Genomic DNA, 24,494 nt, shown 5'->3' with positions numbered 1-24,494 from the left:
TGGCTCAAGAGTTGGGAGTTCGCCTTGTAATCGGAAGGTTGCCGGTTTGAGCCCCGGCTTGGACAGTCTTGGTTGTTGTGTCCTTGGGCAAGACAATTCACCCGTTGCCTAATGATGATGGTCAGAGGGCCCGGTGACGCCAGTGTCCGGCAGCCTCGCCTCTGTCAGTGCGCCCCAGGGTGGCTGTGGCTACAATGATGACTGGATGTGTAAAGCGCTTTGGGGTCCTTAGGGACTAGTAAAGTGCTATACAAATACAGGCAATTTACCATATTTACACAACTCTGATGATTTTAATATCATGAAAAGTCTGATAGTCCGTTCAGCTTCGAACTTCTAAAATTTTATGAAAAAATGAATACATAACAGATAAACTGAAGATTTATTGATAATGCAAATGATGCTTAGTAACACCTGTGTCTGACTTAATCCTAGAAATTAGAGTCAAAACACTGAAAGATAAAATATGCTTATTAACAGGAAATCATTACAGTACACTGCACAGTAAGGGGGAATAATTAGTGTGAAGCTTTTAACACTGCTGATCCTTTTCATGTCATGGATCAACTGAAAATTTTGCTCATGTTTTATGTTGCTTTTAATGTTGTGCTTCCAGTCACAGTGAATCAGTGTGTCTGCTTCATGGCTCCATCTAGTGGACTGATAGTAGAAGTAGAGCAGCTGATGGCAGCTTCCTCTGCCTCACACTGCTGTCTGACTGCATTCAGCTGAAACTGAGATGAAGCAGAAAAGAAGCAGCTGATATTTGGACAGCACACATGATGGAAAGGAGGATTTCAGTTGATGTGCACATGAATGATTTGTGTTTCCTCTGCAGGTGAAGGTAGAAAGTGTGTGTGAGCTGATGTGGATGTGAATTCAGCAACATGGATCAGTGTGAGGACAGAGAGGAGGGAGTCCCTCCCTCTAAAAGAGCCAGAGAGAGCCAGAGCAAAGCTCAGAGGTGAGATGACCATCTCTCACTGTCCATGACTCTTCTCCATGTCACAGCTCAGCACTCACATCACTGCTCCATCATTATTCACAGGAACCAACCTGGACCTGAACCCAGCTGTGTGTCCTTGAAGAGCGATGACTCAAAGGATAACCCATTTTTTAAATTTAAAGGACAGTGTGCCTCTAAAGCAGGGTACATTCAGATCAGTTAAAATGTATTATATGTTTGATGCGTGTAAAATTTACTTAAAATGTAAGCTTGCTTGTTTTGTTTTTTTCTTTATCAGGATCGCTGAAAGATTAGACTTTCCTGAGCCTGGACCTAGCTGTGTGTCCATGAGCAGCGAGAAGTCAAAGGAGTTGTACGGTGTTAATTACAAAAAAGATTCTGCTTCAGAGAGGTATTGTGTACCTAAATATTGTAAGTGACTCAGTTTGAACAGTTTTACTGATTCTAAGAAAATATCAGTAGAACTAAGAACAACTTTAAAAATTCAGTGCCATTCTTATAAAAGTCTCATGCAGAACCTAAAAAGCCAAGAAAAAATACAGACAAGTTGGACACAGGGAAAAATAGTTAATAAAAGAAATTCCAGACAACATTTTCAGTGATGTTTGTTTTTAATGCTAAGAGCTGCTTCCAGAGCCTCCAGCTCAGACTGTACCAGAATCTTAGGGCATTAGTAATGGGTTGGTTGTGAACAAAACGGCTCTTTGAAGTGAACGACGGGAGTTGGCTCCTTTTTGGCAGCCGTTTTTTTTTTTCCCTTTCTCTCACCTCTCTCTCTCACTTTTTTTTTTGCTTCACGCTGCACGTGAGTTTTGTGTTTGCACTGAGCAGAGGGGGGAGGGGCAGTAGTTACACTCGCAGCAGCAGTAGCACACGAACAGAGCAGGAGGGAGAGAGAGAAAGAGGGCCAGGGGCAACAACAACACAACATTGACATATTCGAAAGGTATAGTAAAGAAAATGAGTGACACTCTGAAAAGAATCAAAATCTGAAACCATTTCAATTTTACTGACAATACAAAGGCAGAGTGTAGAGTCTGCAAAAAAAAAAAGAATATCATATAGAGCCGGCTCCACAAGCAACCTGCACAGGTACCTGAGAACTGTCCTCCCATTAGTGCAAGGGGAAGATAAAACACTGTCAGTTGAGTGTGATCTTAATGAAGGTGCATTTTTTTGTTTTGCATATTTTAATTTAAATTTTATTGTGTTTTGGTTTGAGGTGTTTTGTGTTGTTTCACTTTAAATTTGTTTAAAAGGAAAAAACTAAAAATTTAAATAGTTAAAAGTTGAATTGTAAATAGTTGGTTTTTGTATTTTATAATTTATTTTTTACATTTTATGTGCAGTGAATAAATAAAAGCATATTTATATAATAAACACATATAAATAAAAATGTCTTTTTTTACATTAGTAATTCATTTTGTGCATAATTTTATATTGTTGTTGATAATAATTTAATTACAGCAACTAAAGAGCCGCTTGGGAGCCGAAAGAGCCGGCTCTTTTTAATGAGCCATGCCTCAAGAGCCAGTTCTCTAAAAAGAGCCGGATTTCCCATCACTATAGGGCATAAAAGCTAAGGGCTGTCTCTCCAAAGATCTTTGTCCTGCACTTTGGAGCAGCTTGCAGATTCCATGGATCTGTAGTGGATTTATAATATTTTAAGTAGCTCTGATAGTGGAGCTTTGTAATAGTCAAACCTTTTCCATAAGTATGCATTTATTTCTCTGAGTTGCACAGAATCAGAAAAGGTCACATTTGATGTTTTTTAGACAGTAAAATGTAGATTTGGTGTTACACTCCACATGAGCACAGAAAAACTCTGATGACCTTCCAGCGCGTCATCTGATTCACTTTTTACATTCAAGCATCACTCCATGGACCTTTAGCTTGTCTTTTCCTTTGTTTGCACAAATGTAAACTTTTTTTAATGATTCCTCCACAGGGTGGACCAGGAGAGTTTAGAGATTCCCAGTGGTCAGTCTGCCCAGCAGCATCAAACAAATCTGGATTCCATATTTCAGGTTTGTACATGTACAATAACTACTTTTATATCTGTTCTGCAACTTAAATATGTGTGTATACATATATATATATATATATATATATATATATATATATTAGGGGTGCAACGATACACAAAATTCACGGTTCGGTTCGGTTCGATACTTTGGTGTCACGGTTCGATATTTTTTCGATACAAAGAAATGTTCATGCCTTTTTAATTTGTCATTTATTAAAATTATAAATATATATTTTAACTCAAAAGCACAGTTTTTAAATTTAATGTTGCTGAAACAACAAAATAATAAAAAAAATAAATCCATCTGATCGAGAAATCACTCATCTTTGGAAAAGAGAGTTTATTACAGAGAAATGGCTCTTTCCAAAATAAAAGCTATACTATACGCTTCTTCTGGGCTATATTCTCAGCAGCATATTAAACATATCAGGTCCCCATAAGGAGAATCATGTGCTAACGGCTGTCTAAATGACTCGGGTAAAGTTTGTAGCATGCGTGCTTGTTGTTTTTGTCTGCTTCCACTTGTCTTTGCACTAGGATGATGTCAGCGTAAATGTGCAGTCATATTCGTTGTGTTCCCACTAGTGCTGTCAGCGTTAATCTCGTTAAAATGACGTTAATGCCACAACGCGGCAAATCTCCGTTAATGAGTTACCGCGGATCGCCCAGTGCATGGGGCTGGACGGCGTCAACATGTTAACAAGCTAACTGCGCTAACACACTAGTTCCCACCAATTGAGCACTGCGTGCCACATCTGACATGCTGTTTTACTTTTGTCCATGACGTGCTTACCATCAGGGTCATACTTCACATGAAAACCAAGATAGTTCCAAACGCCAGATCTGAATGAGGGTGGGGGAGGTTCAATTTCGGGTAGCGTTGAGGCAGTTGCCATGTTGCAACGAGCTTAGCTTCTGTCTTGCTAGCTTGCGCTGCGCTCAGTGGATCTGCACTCGACAATACAGCCTAGGCGGAGTAGTCGAACGCAGATCCACTGAGCGCTCAACACGGACAGCATCGTCAGAAGAAAAGTTGATAAAATAAATAAAAAAATTTGTATTGTTCGATACATATGCGTACCGAACCGAAAGCACTGTATCGAACGGTTCAATACCGATACAAGTATTGCTGCACCCCTAATGTATATATATATATATACATTAGGGGTGCAACGATACACAAAATTGACGGTTTGGTTCGGTTCGATACTTTGGTGTCACGGTTCGATATTTTTTCGATACAAAAAAATGTTCATGCCTTTTTTAATTTGTAATTTATTAAGATTATAAATATTTCTTTTAACTCAAAAATACAGTTTTTAAATTAAATGTTGCTGAAACACCAAAATAATAAAAGAATAAAAGAGTTTGGAAACTAGTTTATTACAGACAAATGTCCTTTTCCAAAATAAAAGCTATGCTATACCCTTCTTCTGGGGTAAATTCTCAGGAGCATATTGAACATATCAGGTCCCCATAAAACGAACCACTCTCTGATGGACCTCACCTCACACTCATCTTCTGGAGTGCTAGCACTTAGCTGCATATACAACAAAAACAACTTAAATAAAAATATGTATTGCACAGAAATGCCTTCCTAAATATATTTTTTAAATTTTTGAAATGTTCTATAAACAAGGTATCAACACCATACAGTTCTGCATTGTTTGGGAATCCCTGACTGTATATTCTATTCTTGGCAGAATATAAAACAAACACACCCAATCCCTGACATGAAAATTTTTTTAGAACCATGTTCTATGGTGTACAGAAAACACATGAAAACTTAAATCTGGTAAAGCTATACTTCACATGTTTTCTGTTGTGCAAAAAAAAAAGAAGCACCATGTAAGGAATAAAAAATAAATAAAATAAATACAAATTAAAGCTATTCTATACCCTTCTTCTGGGGTATATTCTCAGTAGCATATATAACAAATCAGGTACACATAAAATGAATCACTCTTTAATGGACCTCCCCTAACACTCATCTTCTGGAGTGCTAGCACTTAGCTGCATATACAGCATAAACAATTTAAATAAAAGGTCCTGTTAAATACAAACCAAAACAATTTACTCAATTTCCATGTTCTTCTTCAGAAAAATTAGGATGTCCACATGTTCTGCTGACAGTACAGATCTGCTTGCTGTGACAATGTCACCTGCTGTGGAAAACACCCTCTCACTTGGGACAGAGGTTCCAGGTACAACAAAGTAACACTGTGCCAACTTGGAAAGATGAGGGTACAAGCTGTGATGTTCCTTCCACCATCTCAGTGGGTTACCATCTGTGGGAATGCAGTCTGCTAACCTGTACAAGTTAATTTCCTCCTCTGCCACTTCGGCTGCAGACCTGGTCCTTGGCTCCTGTGCCATGAACAGTTCTCCAAACAACTCCTTCATGGCCGACTTTTTCTCTGGTGGAGATGCTGATGGTGAATCTGAAGAGTTTGCTGCTTGAGTCTCTGTGGAGGTCGCAGTTTCTGTGGTGCCTGCGGCTTGGTCCTGAGGAAATATAAACAACCAAACTGTTAATTGTATTTGTTTAAATAATATTTATAAATCAAGCAGTAGCAAAATAAAATTCCAAAAATAAAAAAATAATACCTACTTGTTCAATGCTCAGGACAAGTTCTCTGCTGAGTGCTCCATAGACTCTCAGCTGAGTGACATCATCCAAGTGTCGCAGGGACTTGAATCGAGGATCTAAAGCTGTGCACTTGTGTAGGTAATTCTGAAGGGCAGGATCAGCGTATCTCTGCTCCAGGTCCTCCCTGATGTTTTTTTTTTACATCTCTCACTGCTGGGCTGTCATCATCAGACTGCGCCATAGAGTTCAGGATGTTTATTTTAAGTGGCAGGATCATGGATGCTGTTGGAGATGACGCTTCACACATCATGACTGTCACAGTTTTTAGGGTTTTCATGACTGTAACAAGATTTTCAGCCAGTGCATGTTCTTCCTGAGTTAGATTCTGAATGTTCTTCATATTCTTCTTCACAGTACTGTCGGCCATAGCAGCATACACTGCAGCTTGCTGTTCAAGGTATCTTTCCATCATATCATGAGAGGAGTTCCACCTAGTTGGAACATCTTGAATCAGTTTTTTTTTCACTAAGCTGCAGCAGTTGCTGTTTTTTCTTAAACACATTGCATCCTCTTGTGCTTCTGTGAAAGAAGGAGACAATTCGTCTCATCTTTGCCAGGAGATGGGAAACCTTCTGCACTGCCATTCCTTTCTGAGCAGCTATATTAATAGTATGTGCAAAACATCCGATTTGTGGCCCCAGTCCAGCAGCTGTGACGGCATTAACTATGTTCTTAGCATTGTCAGTAGTTACAGGTATTGTCACATTTGGTCGCACTAACTTCCAGTCTTCCACAGCTTCAGAGAGACCTTTGGCTAAGTCGTCAGTGGCGTGACTTTCGACCAGGCGTGTCTGCAAAACACAGTTTTTCATCTGCCATTCCGGATCAATGTAATGTGCGGTGACAGTGAGGTAGCTCTGTGTAGCTCTTGACGTCCAGCCGTCTGAGGTCAGAGCAACAGCGGCTGCTGCTGACACTGCCGTCTCTAATTTAGCTTTTGTCTCTTTGTACAAAGCAGGAACTGCGATATCAGTGAAATAGGTTCGTGAAGGAATACTGTAACAGGGCTCAAGTACTCTCAGCATTTCCTGAAACCCGGTGTTTTGTACAACAGAAAAGGGTCGCATGTCGACAGCAATAAAATTAGCAATTGCCCTGTCGATTTCTTTTGCCCTCTCAGAATCATGAGGTAACAGCTGTCTAAATGACTCCGGCAAAGTTTGTAGCATGTGTGTTTGTTGTTGTTTTTGTCTGCCTTCACTTGTCTTTGCACTAGGGTGATGCCGGCGTAAATGTGCATTCATATTTGTTGTGTTCCCACCGATGTAATTAACCATTGCGTGGCACATCCGACATACTGTTGTAGTTTTGTCCACAACGCGCTTACCATCAGAGTCATACTTCACACGAAAGCCAAAAAAGTTCCAAACGCCAGATTTCCATGACGGTGGAGGAGGTTAAACTTCGAAAGGCGTTGAGGCAGTTGCCATGTAGCAATGAGCTTAACTTCTGTCTGCTAGCTTGATTGAATGCATGTGGGTGGCGCTCAGTGGATCTGCGCTCGACAGTGCAGCCTAGGCGGAGTAGTCGAACGCAGATTCACTGATCGCTCAACACAGACAGCATCGTCAGAAGAAAAGTTGATAAAATAAATTTAAAATTCTGTATTGTTCGATACATATGCGTACCGAACCGAAAGCACTGTATCGAACGGTTCAATATTGATACGAATATCGTTGCACCCTAATATATATATATATATATATATATATATATATATATATATATATATATATATATATATATATATATATATATATATATATATATATATATATATATATATATATATATATATATATCAGTTATATATATATATATATATATATATATATATATATATATATATCAGTTATATATATATATATATATATATCAGTTACTGAGAAATAACAGTTTTAATTTGAGAAATTTCATACTTAATTCAACTCCAGATGACACAAGCCCAAAGCAATCAAAATTAGAACAGATTAGGATGAGCAGACATTTGAAAATTAGCACATTTGTCTATTGGAACCATTTTTGACAAAGCAAAAATGTTGTCTAGTGATTTCTGGTTTCAATTAATGATTTTCTTTTCTTAAAAGTGACCATGTAGAAAATCGTGGAAACTAGGAAAAAGCAAACAATGCATTAAACATGGACAAACTATATTTTTACTTTCAGTGAAACAAGTGTGATGAAGTTTACGTTTTTTTTAAAAAACATGTTGGTTGTCAACCAGTAGTTTGTCATTGTGAGCTTACATTTGGATCCATGCATTCAGTTCAATTCTTTTCCAGCTGTTGGAGGACAATGTTGTCAGCTTTGTGAAGAATGAGATGAAGATGATTAAGGAGAGTTTAAGTCCAGATTATACAGGATGCTTAAAGAGTCACAGTGAAGATGAGAAGGTTTTGAAAAATGAGGATGAGGAAGAGCAGAGGAGGAACAACAGAGATGCAGTTGTGAAGATCATTCTGCACTTCCTGAGGAAACTGAAGCAGGGAGAACTGGCAGACCATCTGCAGAGCAGTAAGAGGATTTCTCTAAACATGTGAAATAGTGGTTAAATAACCTGAAATTTGTAGATTAACTTATTTCAGTTCATGTTTCTTAAAAAAAAATTTTTTTCTTTGAGAATTTCCCAATTTCCCAGTGTGCCGGCATACACTTAAATCTACACTGAAGAAGAAGTTCCAGTGTGTGTTTGAGGGAATTCCTAAAGCAGGTAACCCAACACCCCTGAATCAGATCTACACAGAGCTCTACATCACAGAGGGAGGGACTGCAGCGGTCAATGATGAACATGAGGTCAGACAGATTGAAACAGCATCCAGGAAACCAGACAGACCAGAAAAAATAATTAAACAGGAAGATCTATTTAAAATATCATCTGGAAGACAAAAACCAGTCAGAACAGTGCTGACAAAGGGAGTGGCTGGCATTGGAAAAACAGTCTTAACACAGAAGTTCACTTTGGACTGGGCTGAAGACAAAGTGAACCAAGACATCCAGTTCATGTTTCCATTCACTTTTAGAGAGCTGAATGTGCTAAAAGAGAAAAAGTTCAGCTTGGTGGAACTTGTTCATCACTTCTTTACTGAAAGTAAAAAAGCAGGAACCTGCAGCTTTGAAGACTTCCAGGTTGTGTTCATCTTTGATGGTTTAGATGAGTGTCGACTTCCCCTGGACTTCCACAACACTGAGATCATAACTGACCCCCGAAAGTCCACCTCAGTGGATGTGATACTGACAAACCTCATCAAGGGGAAACTGCTTCCCACCGCTCGCCTCTGGATAACCACGCGACCTGCAGCAGCCAATCAGATCCCTGCTAATTTTGTTGACGTGGTGACAGAGGTCAGAGGATTCACTGACCCACAGAAGGAGGAGTACTTCATGAAGAGATTTAGAGATGTGAAGCTGGCTAGGAATGTAGTCTCCCATATCAAGACATCACGAAGCCTCCACATCATGTGCCACATCCCAGTCTTCTGCTGGATCACTGCTACTGTTCTGAAGGACATGCTGAACACCAGAGAGGGAGGAGAGCTGCCCAAAACACTGACAGAGATGTACATCCACTTCCTGGTAGTTCAGGCAAAAGTCAAAAAGGCCAAGTATGATGGAGGAACTGAGACAGATCCACACTGGAGTCCAGAGAGCAGGAAGATGATTGAATCTCTGGGGAAACTGGCTTTTGAGCAGCTGCAGAAAGGAAACCTGATCTTCTATGAATCAGAACTGACAGAATGTGGCATCGATATCAGAGCAGCCTCGGTGTACTCAGGAGTGTTCACACAGATCTTTAAAGAGGAGAGAGGACTGTACCAGGACAAGGTGTTCTGCTTTGTTCATCTGAGTGTTCAGGAGTTTCTGGCTGCTCTTCATGTCCACCTGACATTTATTAACTCTGGAGTTAATCTGCTGGACGAGCAACAAAAATCATCGCATCAGTGTGAAACAGATGAATACTTCTATGAGAGTGCTGTGGACAAGGCCTTACAGAGTCCAAATGGACACTTGGACTTGTTCCTCCGTTTCCTCCTGGGTCTTTCACTTCAGACCAATCAGACTCTCCTACAAGGCCTGCTGACACAGACAGGAAGTAGCTCACAGACCAATCAGGGAACAGTTCAGTATATCAAGAAGAAGCTCAGTGAGAATCTGTCTGCAGAGAAAAATATCAATCTGCTCCACTGTTTGAATGAACTGAATGATTGTTCTCTAGTGGAGGAGATCCAACAGTCCCTGAGATTGGGACATCTCTCTGCAGATAAACTGTCTCCTGCTCAGTGGTCAGCTCTGGTCTTCATCTTACTGTCATCAGAAAAAGACCTGGATGTGTTTGACCTGAAGAAATACTCTGCTTCAGAGGAGGCTCTTCTGAGGCTGCTGCCAGTAGTTAAAACTTCCAGTAAAGCTCTGTAAGTTATAAGTTTTATGCTCGAAAAACACTGCTATCACTTTAACAGGGGAAAAAATGACACATATTATTTCATTTATGTCCCATCAGGTTGAGCAGCTGTAACCTCTCAGTGAAAAGCTGTGGAGCTCTCACCTCGGTCTGCAGTTTTCAGTCCTCCAATTTGACAGAGCTGGACCTGAGTAACAATGACCTGAGAGATTCAGGGGCGAAAATGTTGTCTTCTGGACTGACAATTTTACACCTACAACTAGAAACGCTCAGGTCAGGCTTATAAAAATAATTTAAAATATGTTTTTAACCCTAGGTTTGTTAAGAAAAAGCAAGCAAACCATAAAAAAATAAAATAAGTGAAATAAAAAAATTGTATGTTTTAATAATCTGGGATTTTTTGTGTCATTGACTGACACTCAAGTTTAATTATCAAAATAAAAATTGTACATAGTACTTAAAATTTTAAGGTATATGTAGTCTCGAGTTGGTAAAGACTACTACAAGTTTTTATTTTGGACAACTGATGTTTAATTTCCTGCAACATGTGATTTTTTTTATTATCTTTTATTTGATAGTCTTGTTAAAAGCATGCAAGTCAATTGTCTTATAAATGTGCAAATTCGTATTACTCATGTTGTCTGTGAAGGTTCTCAATCATCCAGATCATCGTAGTCTAAGTAGCTTGGAAAGAGAAGCATCTGGACTTCTTTAAGTTGCTTGAAGACATTTTACCACTCATCCGAGAAGCTTCTTCAGAACTGAAGAAGTGTCTCATAGTAAAGTGGTGCAAATTCCTTTCCAAGCTCCTTAGTACTAAATGAAATATCAGGAAATATTCAAAAGCTTTTTCCCAAATGAACTTGCAAAGACTATAAAACAGGTAAAGACTACAGGCCATTCAATCCTTATGCAACCGTTGCAAGAGCTTGGTCTGCATAGCCAGCAATAGGTTGGACTCATTTCTGGTGCATGATGGACTCTGCCAGGACTGCCCTTTGCGACCGATTCTGTTTTATCTACACAGTTTCTAGGCATAGCCAAGTGGTTGAACGCTTTCCACTGGGTGGCCTGAGAATCTAATCTCTGCTTTTCGCAGATGATATGGTTCTTTTGGCTTCATTGAGTGATGGCCTCCAGCTCACACAGTAATGGTTCCCGGCCAAGTGTGAAGCGGTGGGAATGAGAATCAGAACCTCCAAATCTGAGGCCATGGTCAGCAGCTGGAAAAGGGTGGCATGCCCACTCCGGGTCAGGGACGAGTTCCTGCCCCAAGTGGAGGAGTTTAGGTATTTTGGGGTCTTGTTCACAAGTAATGGGAGAAGGAAGTTGGATTGGAACAGATGGATTGGTGTGGCGGCTTCAGTGATGCGGAAGCTATACTCGTCTGTAGTGGTGAAGAGAAAGCTGAGTTTAAAAGCAAAGTTCAATTTACCGGTCGATCTATGCCCCTACCCTCACCCATGGTCACGAGCTGTGGGTCGTGACTGAAAGAATGAGATCACTGATACAATCGGTGGAAATGAGCTTTCTCTGAAGGGTGGCTGGCCTTTCCCTCCGAGATGGGGTGAGAAGTATGGCCATCTGGCAGGGGTTCAGAGTAGAGCCGCTGCTTCTCCACATCGAAAGGAACCAGTTGAGGTGGTTTGGGCATCTGACAAGGATGCCTCCTGGGTGAGGTGTTCTGGGCATGTCCCACCAGGAGGAGCCCCTGGGGTAGACCCAGGACACAACGGAGAGATTATATCTTTAGGCTGGCATAGGAATGCCTTGGTGTTCCCCTGGACAAGCTAGAGGAGGTGGCCGGGGAGAGGGAAGTCTGGTCTTCTCTGCTTGGGTTGCTGCCCCCAAAATTACATGCACTATGGCCGCTTCAGCCAACAGAAAACAAGTTGAAAATGTCTTGTCTTTTTACTTTCAATTATAGCTAATTAAATTTGTTTTTGGTAACTCAGTGGCCAGTGGTGAGTATATCTAGTATTTACTTCCAAAACCCAACCGAACACCTCCAGTATAATTTTATTTCCCAAGGGAAACGTAATCTTTGCATTAATTGGTTTCTCTAACACTTTCTGAATGATCTCTGCAGGCTGTCTGGCTGTCTGATCACACAAGAAGGTTGTTCTTCTCTGGCATCAAGTCTGCACTCTAGGGGCTCCCATCTGAGAGAGCTGGACATGAGCTACAATCATCCAGGAGAAGCAGGCATGATACTACTGAAGAATCTGAAACTTGAAACTCTAAGGTATGGAGAGGCCTGTGCAGCCATAGAGAGTGCCTGATAGAGGAGCTGAATATTTTTCAGTTCTTCACTCTGTTCCTGTGTGATTATTCAAATAACACATATTCAAAATAAAGCAATAACACATACTCGAGCTTTTAAAATTGCACACAACAGAAACTCTGTTGAGCAGAAATAAAAGAAATTTCTTAAGAAGTTCTCCAAAAAAAACCCCCACCATTTTCAAGAACATCAGCAGTTAAACCCTTTCCAAACTGATCTGTGCAAATGAAAAATCTTTAATTGTTACTTTCTGACTGTGGATCAGATAAGTTTAACCTCTGTACCGAGATCAGTTCAGAATATGTTTAGCACAACAACTAGATACAAGAGGAAGCTAATAGCCTAGCTCTATAAAAACTGGAATTAATTGTAATAACAACAATTTTGGCCTCATTTTGCAACCACAAGCCAAATAAGTTATTTAATGAAGAAGTCTTCAATCACAAGGCAATGAGCATATGATTTTAAAGTCTGACATTCCAGTTTCTCCCCCTCCTCCTTTCAGGGTGGAGCCTGCTGGAGAACATTGGTTGAGACCAGGTCTGAGGAAGTGTAAGTGTGTTTTTAATGTGATTCATGAAAACAAAGCAGCACACATTCAACCATCTTCAAACTGTCACATCAGTGATTCACATCTCTGATGTCAGGAGTCATCATCAAAGTGTCAATCAATGAACAAATGATGGATCAATAACTGCAGCTGGATTGTGTTTGTTCTCTCCATCAGATTCCTGTCAACTCACAATCGACACAAACACAGTAAATAGAAATCTCAAACTGTCTGACAACAACAGGAAGGTGACACGTGTGGAGGAGTTTCAGTCATATCCTGATCATCCAGACAGATTTGATGATGGGTATCCTCAACTGTTGTGTAAAAATGATCTGATTGGTCGCTGTTACTGGGAGGTTGAATGGAGAGAACTGGCTGAGATATCAGTGAGTTACAGAAAAATTGTAAGGAAAGGAGACAGTAATGACTGTTTGTTTGGAAGGAATGATCATTCATGGAGTCTGTACTGCTCTCATGACTATGGATTTGATGTTTATCACAATAAGAAAAAAACATGCATCTCCTCCTATTCCTCCTCCTCCTCTGTCTCTAACAGAGTAGCAGTCTATGTGGACTGTCCTGCTGGCACTCTGTCCTTCTACAGAGTCTCCTCTGACACTCTCATCCACCTCCACACCTTCAACACCACATTCACTGAAACTCTTTATCCTGGGTTTGGGTTATGGTTTGGTCAGTCTGGTGCTTCAGTGAGTCTGTGTGTAGGTTAGTCTAAAGAGTGTCCTCCTTTTAGAGAAACACTCTGACGGTTGAACAGATTGTTCAGTCTGTACATATCTGTCTCTTTCACTCAGAAACACGTTTCAGACTCATGGATTCAATCAGTTGATGTTTTAAACTGTTCCAAATAATTCCTTGTAAACATATTCGTCTTCATCCCGCTAAATATGGAAGCTATTCCACATGTTGTTTTTCTCTATTTTTCTAGTCCAAGCATCATAGTGAATACCAGTTTGTTGTTTCTATAAAACTCAGTGCAGCTGAGTCAAGTGGACGCAAATTTCATGAGCAGCCAGGGCTCATTGTGATATTTAGTTTTTTTTCTAAAAATGTTGAAATGATAGTTGGACCTTAACTTGCTTCAGATGAACAGAATCAACTTTTTGGGATGAGCCTTGAATCTGGATTGTTTTCATATTTTGCATGTTTTACACAATGTTCCTGTTTTACTAGCTGGGGCCACATCCTCATTTAGGTTGAACAGTGTTTCTAGTAGTTAATAGGAGAGGAGTTGAGCATGAATTGTTTCAAGGCAGACCAGAACAGAATCAGGTGCAGACTCTGATTCAACAGGAAAAGTTCACAAGTTTATTAGTAAACACTCAGCCCCAGAATGAGCTCCGCCAAGGCAGAGAATGTGAGAGTGAGAGAGAGCAGACAATAGTAAACAATATATAGCCCAACGTGAGCCAGCCAGAGAGACCCGGGGACCATGACAAATTGAGGCTGCGGTTTGGGGAAGGCCTCAGAGGGAACAGGCAGCAGATCCCAGGTCGGGCAGATCCCCATGTACTAAAGAGAAGTAAATGAGTTGAAAAAGGGAGGGGTGCACGAAAATGAACAGTCTGTAATGCTGGGAATCGTTTCTTTCTTTATTGTAATGTAAATATGTATCTGTAACTCTAATAAAGCCATTCTTCATGTCATGTGTGGTAACACTGAATCAAATGTGTTTTTTTACCTTTGCTAAAACAGTCAAAATCATAATTCACAGAGCTTTTGAAACGAGCAATCTGAAACCTAATCAGTTTTGATTTTTGACCCCAAATAAATGTATTTGTTTCAAGATAAAAGTTTCTTACATTTTATAGCCAGGTTCCAGACTCAAGTTTGAAATACACAATACAGTGTTTGCCCCCTTCCTGATTTCCTTTTTTGTGTATGCTTGTCACACTTAAATTTTTCAGATCATCAAACAAATTTAAATATTAGACAAAGATATCACAAGTAAACACAAAATACTGTTTCTAAATGACAGTGTTTGTTATCAAGGGGAAAAGGTGTTGTGAGACACAGCAGTGCTGCACAGCCTCATTCTCATTATTTTCTCTTAACAAAGACAAAATGTGTGGTTCATTTACTGGTATGGTATTTAATCTGCATCATGGTGCCAAAGTTTTCTAACCCAATGAGTAGACTCAGGCTACTATTAAAGGTTTACAAGTTTGTTTACAGTAATGCAAGAATGATTATGGTAGAACTGAACTGAGACATGAGCGTCTGTGGGACAGATGTTCAGAGTTTACCAGCTTACTCAGGTGTTAGGTTGTACTGATTTCGTATCGGTTCAGCAGTCTTACTTGTTGTAAGCTGGAGTTAGTGACTTGGAGGAAGGCAACGAGTTGAAAGGCTGAAATCTACATCTCGACAGTTGGTGGAGAAAACACAGACAGGTGATTCACAGGTGAAGGCAGGTGGCCGGCTGGGAGTTCCAGACTTCTCTCACAAGCCCAGCTCAAGTTTTCTAAGAAACAGCACAGTAATTCCAGGTGGAAACATAGAGACACAAGGTTGCCACAACAACAGCACAAGGTAAAACCTCTAAATCAGTAAAACCAAATTCCCACCATGATAACTGATAGAAAAAATATTAAAGTTATGCAACACTCCCTGAAATTAAAGCTGAATAACATTGGAAGACATGTTAAGCAAACTTGCAGCAAAATTCACTGTGTATGCTATTGTTTCCTTTCAAGTAATCTCCTCTTCTCCACCGCCAACGCTGACCACTACCGTGCACAGGGGAGTCTGGGACTCCTGATAAAACCTCTCCTACATCACTCAAAAACGTGTTGTTTGGGATGGTAAGGCCGACAGCTGGAAAGGACGGGGAGGCTGACGAAATCCATAGTTTGTTCACTGGGACACCGAAGAGTGAGGAGAACAGTCAGGAACCAATGTTCCCTCTAAGCTGCGCGCGTGGGCAATTGCGCACTGCTGGCACGGTCTCTGCACAGAAAAAAATTGCATTGCGCACAAAAAAAAAATCTAACCTGAATTGAAATTAAAGTAAATACGTTAGCAAATCTGTTTTCCAGTGTTAGTCAGTAAGTGACTGGCTGCTCCAGTATGGGATTAGAACGATGCCATCTTATCCCATAGTCCAGCCAATCACGCGATTCACATTTGTATATACGCAGCTAATCAACGTCGTTGACAGGCTATGACAGCGTCCTTATGTGCCGACAGCGGTGCTAGCAAAGTGGCGTGGCTGATGTGGAGTGATACATCTCCTGTTGTCAGGCCTGCAGGTATCAGGCTTTTGATGTTCTCCTTTATCTCATAGTGGACAGAAGTTTTTTTTGGAGTGGCACAAATAATTTGTGTGGCATCAGATTTGACGCAAAACAGCTGATTGTTCTGTAAATAGAGCGAAATGTTTGTTTAAAAAAACGCCTTGGCAGCATTTTTAGGTAAGCAGCTGCAAAAAACTTCGTTGTTTGCAAAGCTCAGTAACTTTTTTGAAGAAGTAACTATATAATTTATTGCCCAACATTGGTCATTATATACTGTATTTTGCAGACAGAGAGTTACTGGACTCTCTCCCAGACCACAGACTCATACTCATAATACAAGTCAGAGCTTTATAAAAAAAAAAAGTTGTGTTTTCAAAATTGGAGTTCAAGTTATTTTCACTTCCAATAGTGTTAACATACTACACAGGTCATGAACAAGATTTTTTTAAATTTTCATTGTAAGTGGGCTAAAGCAGTTAATTAAAAGTAGTCTAACATAAATGTAAATGCTGTAATTTGATTATTTTAATAAACCATGTAACTTGGATGGATTCGATGCTGGCGTGACTACAGTACATGAATAATTAGAGGGAACATTGTCAGGGACCCTCACAAAACCCTATGCTGTACAGGTAGATTAAAACCTCCATTTATTGTTCCAGGACCATTAAAAAATGGCGATCTGGGATCACTGAGTTGTGCACATTAAAATAATATGATAAGAATATTTTATTAAGCTAGAGAAGATTGCAGAGCAAATGACTGATGGGCTGTAATTCTAGTAAGCCGGAAAGAGGCGTACTGTAAAATTAATGTGCCATAGAGACCCAAGAGCTGTTGTGTGTTTTTCCCCTTATGGCAAAAGGAGTTTGGAATTGAGGGGAAGCTAGACATCTAAAAATGTAAAGAGTTAGAATCAGTTGAATACACACTTGCGTGGTCAGAAGAGGCTGAAAAACATAAGCAAACTAAAATAAAGGGCAAAAATCAATGTGAGGTCAGAGGAGATAAGCGCACACAAAAATCTTCACCCACACAGTATCCACCGGTCAACTAACCTTTTAGGAAGCCAGAGGATGATTACCCAAGCCTCCCTTCAGGTCCAAAGCCACATCCTACCTAATTTAATCTCCCAATTCATTTTTTTTTTATGTCAAACATGGAAATCAGAGGAGAGACAGAGGACAAACCAAGGATAGGGGTATAAATTGCTACAACTGCAGCAGGGATGGACACTGGGTATAGAACAGCACCGAAAGGAAAAAACGCTGAAGGGATGATGACCACCAAGATAGGTGGGAAGCAAGACTAGATGGGGGAAAGTCAGAGTAGAAAGGAGAGTGAATCAGAAATTTGAAATGTTTGCAAAATGTAGACATTTTCTTAACTTCAACTGAAAAACTACCCCAAGTAACCTTGTTGATTGCAGGCAAGCCAATAACCTCTCTTTGTGACAGTGGTGCTACTCACACTATAATCACAAAGGAAGATGGTGGTCATATAACTCTGTTTAAGTAAGAATAGTAAGCAGCAGTAAATACACCCTGAATTCTTGTCTAAAACAATGCCCCGCCTTAATCTAACGAATAACATTTTCTGTTTGAAGAGGAAACAACTTGAGAGCAGATGGAGTCAGAGCTGAAAACTATGAGTTTATAGAGCAGTGTGCCCCTCACTCTCTCTGCTCAGAGGAGTGAGTGAAGCTCAGTCTCTGGTTTTTCCTTGCTTTCTCTCATCTATATGAAAGCAATCATTCAAGTAAGATATTTGCGTATCATTTATATAATGATGATATAATAAATATGCAAATAATATACAATATTTATTTGATTACACTTGGGATTCCAGTGTTATTGTTTTTCTAAATTGTGTGTAATTAATAGAAGCAGAAGCATCAAACCTTCGTTCAGTAATTGCAATCCCCAGCCCATCTTAGGGTTCTCTCACCTGCTGAATCCACTTTAACCCTTTACTGTGGTCATTTTCCTGTTTATAGGTAAAGTAATAATGTAGGCAAGAGAAAATAGATATTTTGTTTTCGTTTCTTTTCTTCTGATTCAAGCTGAGTACAATTATAATTAAAAATTACAATAAAGTTTATATTACCATCTTCAAATATGATTTTATCTACATTTCTACAGCACAAGGTTCAGTTAGCCAAGCACAAAAATAGAAAAATCCTCCAAAGAGTTTTTTTTTACTTTCTTACTTTGAGTACATTCAGCGCCTGTACTTTTTACTTTTACTTGAGTAAAAAAGTGAATCAGTATTTCAAATGTTACTGCAGTATTTTTTCAACACTATCATTTGTACTCCTACTTAAATACAGAATGTCTGTGCTCTTGCCACCTGTGGCTATACAGAAACTTGAGAGGTGTAATTAAATGAACCAGGCTGCTGCTCCTGCTGAGCCTGTCCAACCTGTCTTATTTCAGGTGAAGCCCTGCCTCCTTCCTGCCTAACCTGTGTGTCAGTGTGTAGTGTTCAGGTGTAAAGTGGAGCTTGTTCTTTTCTCGCTGTGCATGAAGAAACTGTCAGTTTGCTTTATTTCCTCCTTTAATTATATAGTGTATAAATCAAAACAACAGCTTCCTGAGCACTGGAATTATATATTTCTTTGATTTAAACTGTGGTGGAAAACACTATTTCCAGTTGACCATTTCCTTCAAAAAGGTTAAGTGGAATTACTTTTTAAACGATCAGAATAATAAATGAAGAAATAACTTTAATTTCATCTGTGTTCTTTATATCAGATTCCTGTCAACTAACAATTGACACAAACACAATAAACAGGAAACTGAAACTGTCTGACAACAACAGGACAGTGACACATGTGGAGGAGAATCAACCATATCCTGATCATCCAGACAGATTTGACCACTGTCATCAGCTTTTGTGCAAAAATGGTCTGACTGGTCGCTGTTACTGGGAGGTCGAAAGGAGAGAACTGGTTGATATATCAGTGAATTACAGAGGAAGAGGTCGAAAAGCAGAAAGTGATGCTTGTGAGTTTGGTTACAATGATCAGTCCTGGAGTCTCTTCTATTCTGATGAGATTTACTCTGTGTACCACAACAACAAAGGCATGTCTGTTCGACTCCACTCTTTCTCTTTCTCATCATCATCCTCCTCCTCCTCCTCCTCCTCATCATCATCATCATCATCGTCATCATCATCATCATCATCCTCCTCCTCCTCATCATCATCATCATCATCATCCCCCTCCTCTTCCTCTGGCTTTGGTAAAGTAGCAGAGGAAGAGGATGTATGTGGACTCTTCTGCTGGTACTCTGTCCTCCTACAAAGTCTCGACTGACTCTGGTCCACATTTACACCTTCAACACCACATTCAGTGAAACTCTTTATCCTGGATTTGGAGTAGGTTTCAGGCCTGGTTGTTTCTCCGTGTTCGGTTTAGATATTGAACAATTCATTGGCTTTCAGATTTGTGAGCTGATGTTGGCCTATCAAACACATATCAGTGTTTATGTAAGTTGCTAAATATGAAAATTGTTATGTGTGTCATACAAATAGTACTGTTGGTACTATTAGAGAAATACTGAACAAACTGATGGTTGTTTTACACTGTTTTAAACGATTTCTTGTAAATGTCTTCCTGTTCAGTCATGTAATGATGTGTTTGGGGAATTATGTCTTTTAGAAACTAGATATAAATTGAGTCGGTTGCCAAAATTGTACATTGTTTTGTATTTTTTTCTTTATCTGTGACATTTATTTCCTGTATCAGCAGCTGAATGCCAAGTAAATGCCTCTGACTCTTTACTGCATGGCTTCCTTCAGTGGTTTTAGTCGGATATGGCCTCAACAGGTTTCATATATAAAAGCTATTGCTTCAACAGAAAATCATTATTCTATTAAATATAAATTACATAACTTGATTGAAAAGTATCTACTATATGTAAATATGATAAGTTTTAGCCATTAATGTAGCAGGAATGCAGCAGTAGGACCATTATTTTTTGTCCCTGGATTCCATTTGTGGAGTTTTACTGTAAGCCTGTTCATTGTCTAAATAAAAAACAGTCTGACTAAACAGCATTACTGTGAGACATTCCGGTTTCATCAGCAGAGACTATCTAGCTCTCTGTGTTCAAATGATGATGAACGTTCACTGAAACTCCAAAAACAAAACAAAAATCTCTAATTGAAAGGAGATTGACTCTAAGTTGATGATTTTTCACTCTGCTGGAAAAACATGAATATAGATAATATATAGAGCATCCCATATTTACTTCCAATAATTGATGCTGCATATCCAAACTGTTAACCTTGAACTTATTGTAGATAAGTATAACATAATACCTGTAAGTGGAATGAATGAACCATTTTCAGTGTGTTTGCACAACATTTTGATAATTTTTTCAAGTCACTGAAATTCGTGGAGAAATGAATAAAGCTCTTTGTCTTTTGCTTCTTTGTGCTTTTTGTTTGGATTGCTTTCTTTGTGGTTGTTAATGTTTGTTTGTTTTTTTACCTTGGCTTTTGTGTCTTTACTCTCTTCCTGGGACAGATGTGTTCCATCTGCGTTCCAGCGTTCTTCATGGAGCTTTGCTCTTCTGTTTTTTGTTTGTATTCATATTATGTTGCTTCGATTCTTTTCTTTTCATTAAATAAATGAAACTTTAGTTTAATCTTTTTTCTTTTATATTTAACTGGTGATTTTATGTATATACAATACTACTGACATTTACTGGAGTGCTGAAACAGAGTTTCTCTCTGTGGACATTGTGTGGACACTTAATGCCCTCAGGTGGTCACATACAAGAACTGCAGGTAAAATAAAATAAGATCTGATCCTTAATTATGGTGACATTACCAGCACATGCTAAAATCTCCCCGAAAAGCCTTCAGTTAATCCAAAGTACTGCAGAAGGAGTACTGGCAGGGACTAGAAAGAGAGAGCATATTTCTCCTATATTGGCTTCTCTTCATTGGATCCCTGTTAAATCCAAAATTTAAAATCCTGCTCCTCACATACAAAGTCTTGAATAATCAGGCGCCATCTTATCTTAATGACCTTATAGTACCATATCACCTTATTAGAGCCTACTTGTTCGTAGAGTATTTAAAAGAAGAACGGGAGGCAGAGCCGTCAGTTTTCAGGTCCCTCTGTGAAATCCAGCTCCTTTTTGCTGAAGCATATAGTTAGGGATGGCTCAGCTAGCACTGAATCCTCCCTTAGTTATGCTGCTATAGGTGTAGGCTGCTATGTGTTTATACACCTCACTGCGTTTAATCATTAATTATTATTGGGGCAGCAGTTATTTTTAATATAAAAAATTCTCCCCACAAATTCTTGGCTTCAGTGCTTTGTTTTACACACAGCTATGTAGCTGTGATAAATGACATTAAGCCCACACAGCACTCAGTTTTAAACAAAAACACTGATAACACAGCAGCAGCAGTGATGACGATGCAGGCACAGTTAGAGCAGGAGTCGGTTCACACACAGAGAAGAGCAAAAAGGCGACAGCCCTAAACAAAAACAGTACAGCAAAACCAAGCACCAGACCAGGGCGGGCGGAGGGGGTCAAGTAAGGAGGGTCCGAAACAAAAAACAAGGAGCACAAGAGTCCAGATTAGTCCTAAAACACAAGAAAACAGTTCAACACAAAACAAGACCATTCATGAGTCCACAGTAAGGTCTGGGGGTCGGCCCGGGGGTCGACAGCACAAGAGCCAAAACAGTTCAGGGGCCGGCCGTGCGGACAGCAACGGCGGCGACGGGCAAACAGTTCTGGGGACCGACCGCACACACAGCAATGGTGGCGACGGGCAAACAGTTCTGGGGGCCGACCGTGCACACAGCAACGGTGGCGGTGCAGACAAAACAAATCAGGAGGCCGGCCACTTGGAAGGCAGTGGCGGCCACTGAGCAGGTCCGGAGGACGACCGCGAAGCCGGCGGTGGCGAAGAACTCCCTCCGGAGGCCGGCCTCGATGGCAGAGGCGAGGTGGAACAGGACGAGCTGGGTCCCATGACGGTGTGGCAACCGCAGGACCAGACGAGGCAGGACCAGACGAGGCTGAAGCAGACGAGGCAGGACCAGGCGTGGACGAGGCTGACGAGGCAGGACCAGGCCTGGACGAAGACACGGAGGCTGGACCAGGCGAGGATGAGGCTGACGCTGCAGGCGTAGATGAGGCTGATGCTGCAGGCGTGGATGAAGACACTGCTGCGGAACCGGACGGCAGCGTGGCGGCTGCAGAACCGGACGGCAGCGTGGTGGCTGCGGAACCGGATGGCAGCGAAACCGGACGGCAGCATGGCGGCTGCGGACCCTGACGGCAGCGTGGCAGCTGCGGAACCTGACAGTGGCGATGCTGCAGGCTGTGATGCTGCAGGAGATGATGCTGCAGGAGATGATGCTGCAGGAGATGATGCTGCAGGCGACGATGTGGATGCTGCAGGCTGTGATGCTGCAGGCTGTGATGCTGCAGACGACGATGTGGACATTGCAGGCGGTGATGCTGCAGGCGACGATGTGGACGCTGCAGGCTGTGATGCTGCAGGCTGTGATGCTGCAGGCGACGATATGGATGCAGCAGGCGGTGATGCTGCAGGCGGTGATGTGGATGCTGCAGGTGGTGATGCTGCAGGTGACGGTGTAGAAGTCGCAGGGGATGATTCAGCAGGTGATGACTGAACAGACTTCCCCGGACCGTCAGCTGACATGAGGATGTGCTGGCTGGGTCCTCCAGGACCCCCAACAGATGAGGCGTGGTGCTGGGTGGGCTCCTCGGACCCACCAGCTGACTTGGCTTGAGGTTGGACGGGCTCCTCGGGCCCTCCAGCAGACGTGGCATGAGGCTGGACGGGCGACTCGGGCCCTCCAGCAGACGTGGCATGAGGCTGGACGGGCTCCTCGGGCCCTCTAGCAGACTTGGCTTGAGGTTGGACGGGCGACTCGGGCCTTCCAGCAGACGAGGCATGAGGCTGGACGGACTCCTCAGGCCCTCCAGCAGACGAGGCATGAGGCTGGACGGGCGACTCGGGCCCTCCAGCAGACTTGGCTTGAGGCTGGACGGGTTCGTCGGGCCCTCTAGCAGACTTGGCTTGAGGTTGGACGGGCGACTCGGGCCTTCCAGCAGACGAGGCATGAGGCTGGACGGACTCCTCGGGCCCTCCAGCAGACGAGGCATGAGGCTGGACGGGCGACTCGGGCCCTCCAGCAGACGAAACCTGAGGCTGGCTGGGTTCTCCCGAACCCCCAGCTGACGAGACTTGAGGCTGGCTGGGTTCTCCCGAACCCCCAGCTGACGAGACTTGAGGCTGGCTGGGTTCTCCCGAACCCCCAGCTGATGAGACTTGAGGCTGGACGGGCTCCTCAGGCCCTCCAGCCGACGAGGCATGATGCTGGCTGGGTTCACCTGAACCCCCAGCTGACGAGACCTGAGGCTGGCTGGGTTCTCCCGAACCCCCAGCTGACGTGGCTTGAGGCTGGACGGGCTCCTCGGGCCCTCCAGCTGAGATAGGCGGCTGAATGGGTCCTTCTGACCCTCCAGCAGAGGACGGAGGCAGAAGGGCGAACTCACTGGAGCTCTCAGCAGGGGATGACGGCTGAGACTGCTCAGAAAAGTTCTCGGGTGAAATTGCTGGAGCTGGTGGCTTAACCTCCAGGGGTCCAGAGTTGGCTGAAGACTGGCACCGAGCCTATGGGGAGGCCCTGGAGGGGGTTACTTCCTTGAAGATGACCAGCTTAAGAGACCCAGCAGATGTTGTGGTGTGTTCCCTGCTTAGGATGAGATGGTGAGGATGGTGGCTGAATGGGTGAGTGAGCTGGCTGAACTGAGGGCAGCTGGGCTGCTGACTGAACTGAGGGCAGCTGGGCTGCTGACTGAACTGAGGGCAGCTGGGCTGCTGACTGAACTGAGGGCAGCTGGGCTGCTGACTTAACTGAGGGCAGCTTTACAGACTTGATGTTTGACTGGGGTGAAAGTGAGGACGGGACAATATGGTCAGAAAAACCTGTTTCAGAAAGGTTTATTGCTTTCCCTGAAGGAGCTGATGGAGACAAGAAAGCTTCTCTGACACTTAAATTCCCTACGTTCGTAGTGTTAGGCTCAGCTACTCCGGGCATGGGAACAACAGCGTGAACACAGTCATTAACACGAAAAGTCGGCTCAGCAAAGGCAGTCTTAGGAGCAATGGCCATGGGTGAGACAGAGAAATCCCTGTTATTTTCAGAGGAGACACAAAAAATAGCTCCAGAAAAAACAGACCTAGTATCTGGGTCAGAAGGAACAGAAAGAGTGTCTGTTTCACTCACCACAGCCGGCTGTTTTGACATCCTGAAGTCCGGCTGTGGGGTGCCGCGCCGGTGACGCGAACATCGCTTCC

The 24,494-nt window shown here is 41.9% G+C and overlaps 1 protein-coding gene across 1 annotated transcript; it reads left to right on the top strand.

The window, feature by feature from the left end:
- The first annotated feature begins 887 nt into the window (after window positions 1–887).
- On the top strand, window positions 888–13,607 carry LOC134621219 (protein NLRC3-like). Its single transcript, XM_063467649.1, has 9 exons — window positions 888–964; window positions 1,245–1,358; window positions 2,916–2,994; window positions 7,926–8,157; window positions 8,264–10,052; window positions 10,142–10,315; window positions 12,132–12,287; window positions 12,832–12,878; window positions 13,054–13,607. The coding sequence occupies exons 1-9, from the start codon at window positions 888–890 to the stop codon at window positions 13,605–13,607; spliced, it is 3,222 nt and encodes a 1,073-aa protein (XP_063323719.1).
- The last annotated feature ends 10,887 nt before the right edge of the window (window positions 13,608–24,494 follow it).

The sequence above is a fragment of the Pelmatolapia mariae genome, linkage group LG23, assembly GCF_036321145.2.
Source record: "Pelmatolapia mariae isolate MD_Pm_ZW linkage group LG23, Pm_UMD_F_2, whole genome shotgun sequence".
NCBI lineage: Eukaryota > Metazoa > Chordata > Actinopteri > Cichliformes > Cichlidae > Pelmatolapia > Pelmatolapia mariae.
The sequence above is the reverse complement of the archived record's forward strand: the minus strand, read 5'-3'. Positions and strand labels throughout refer to the sequence as shown.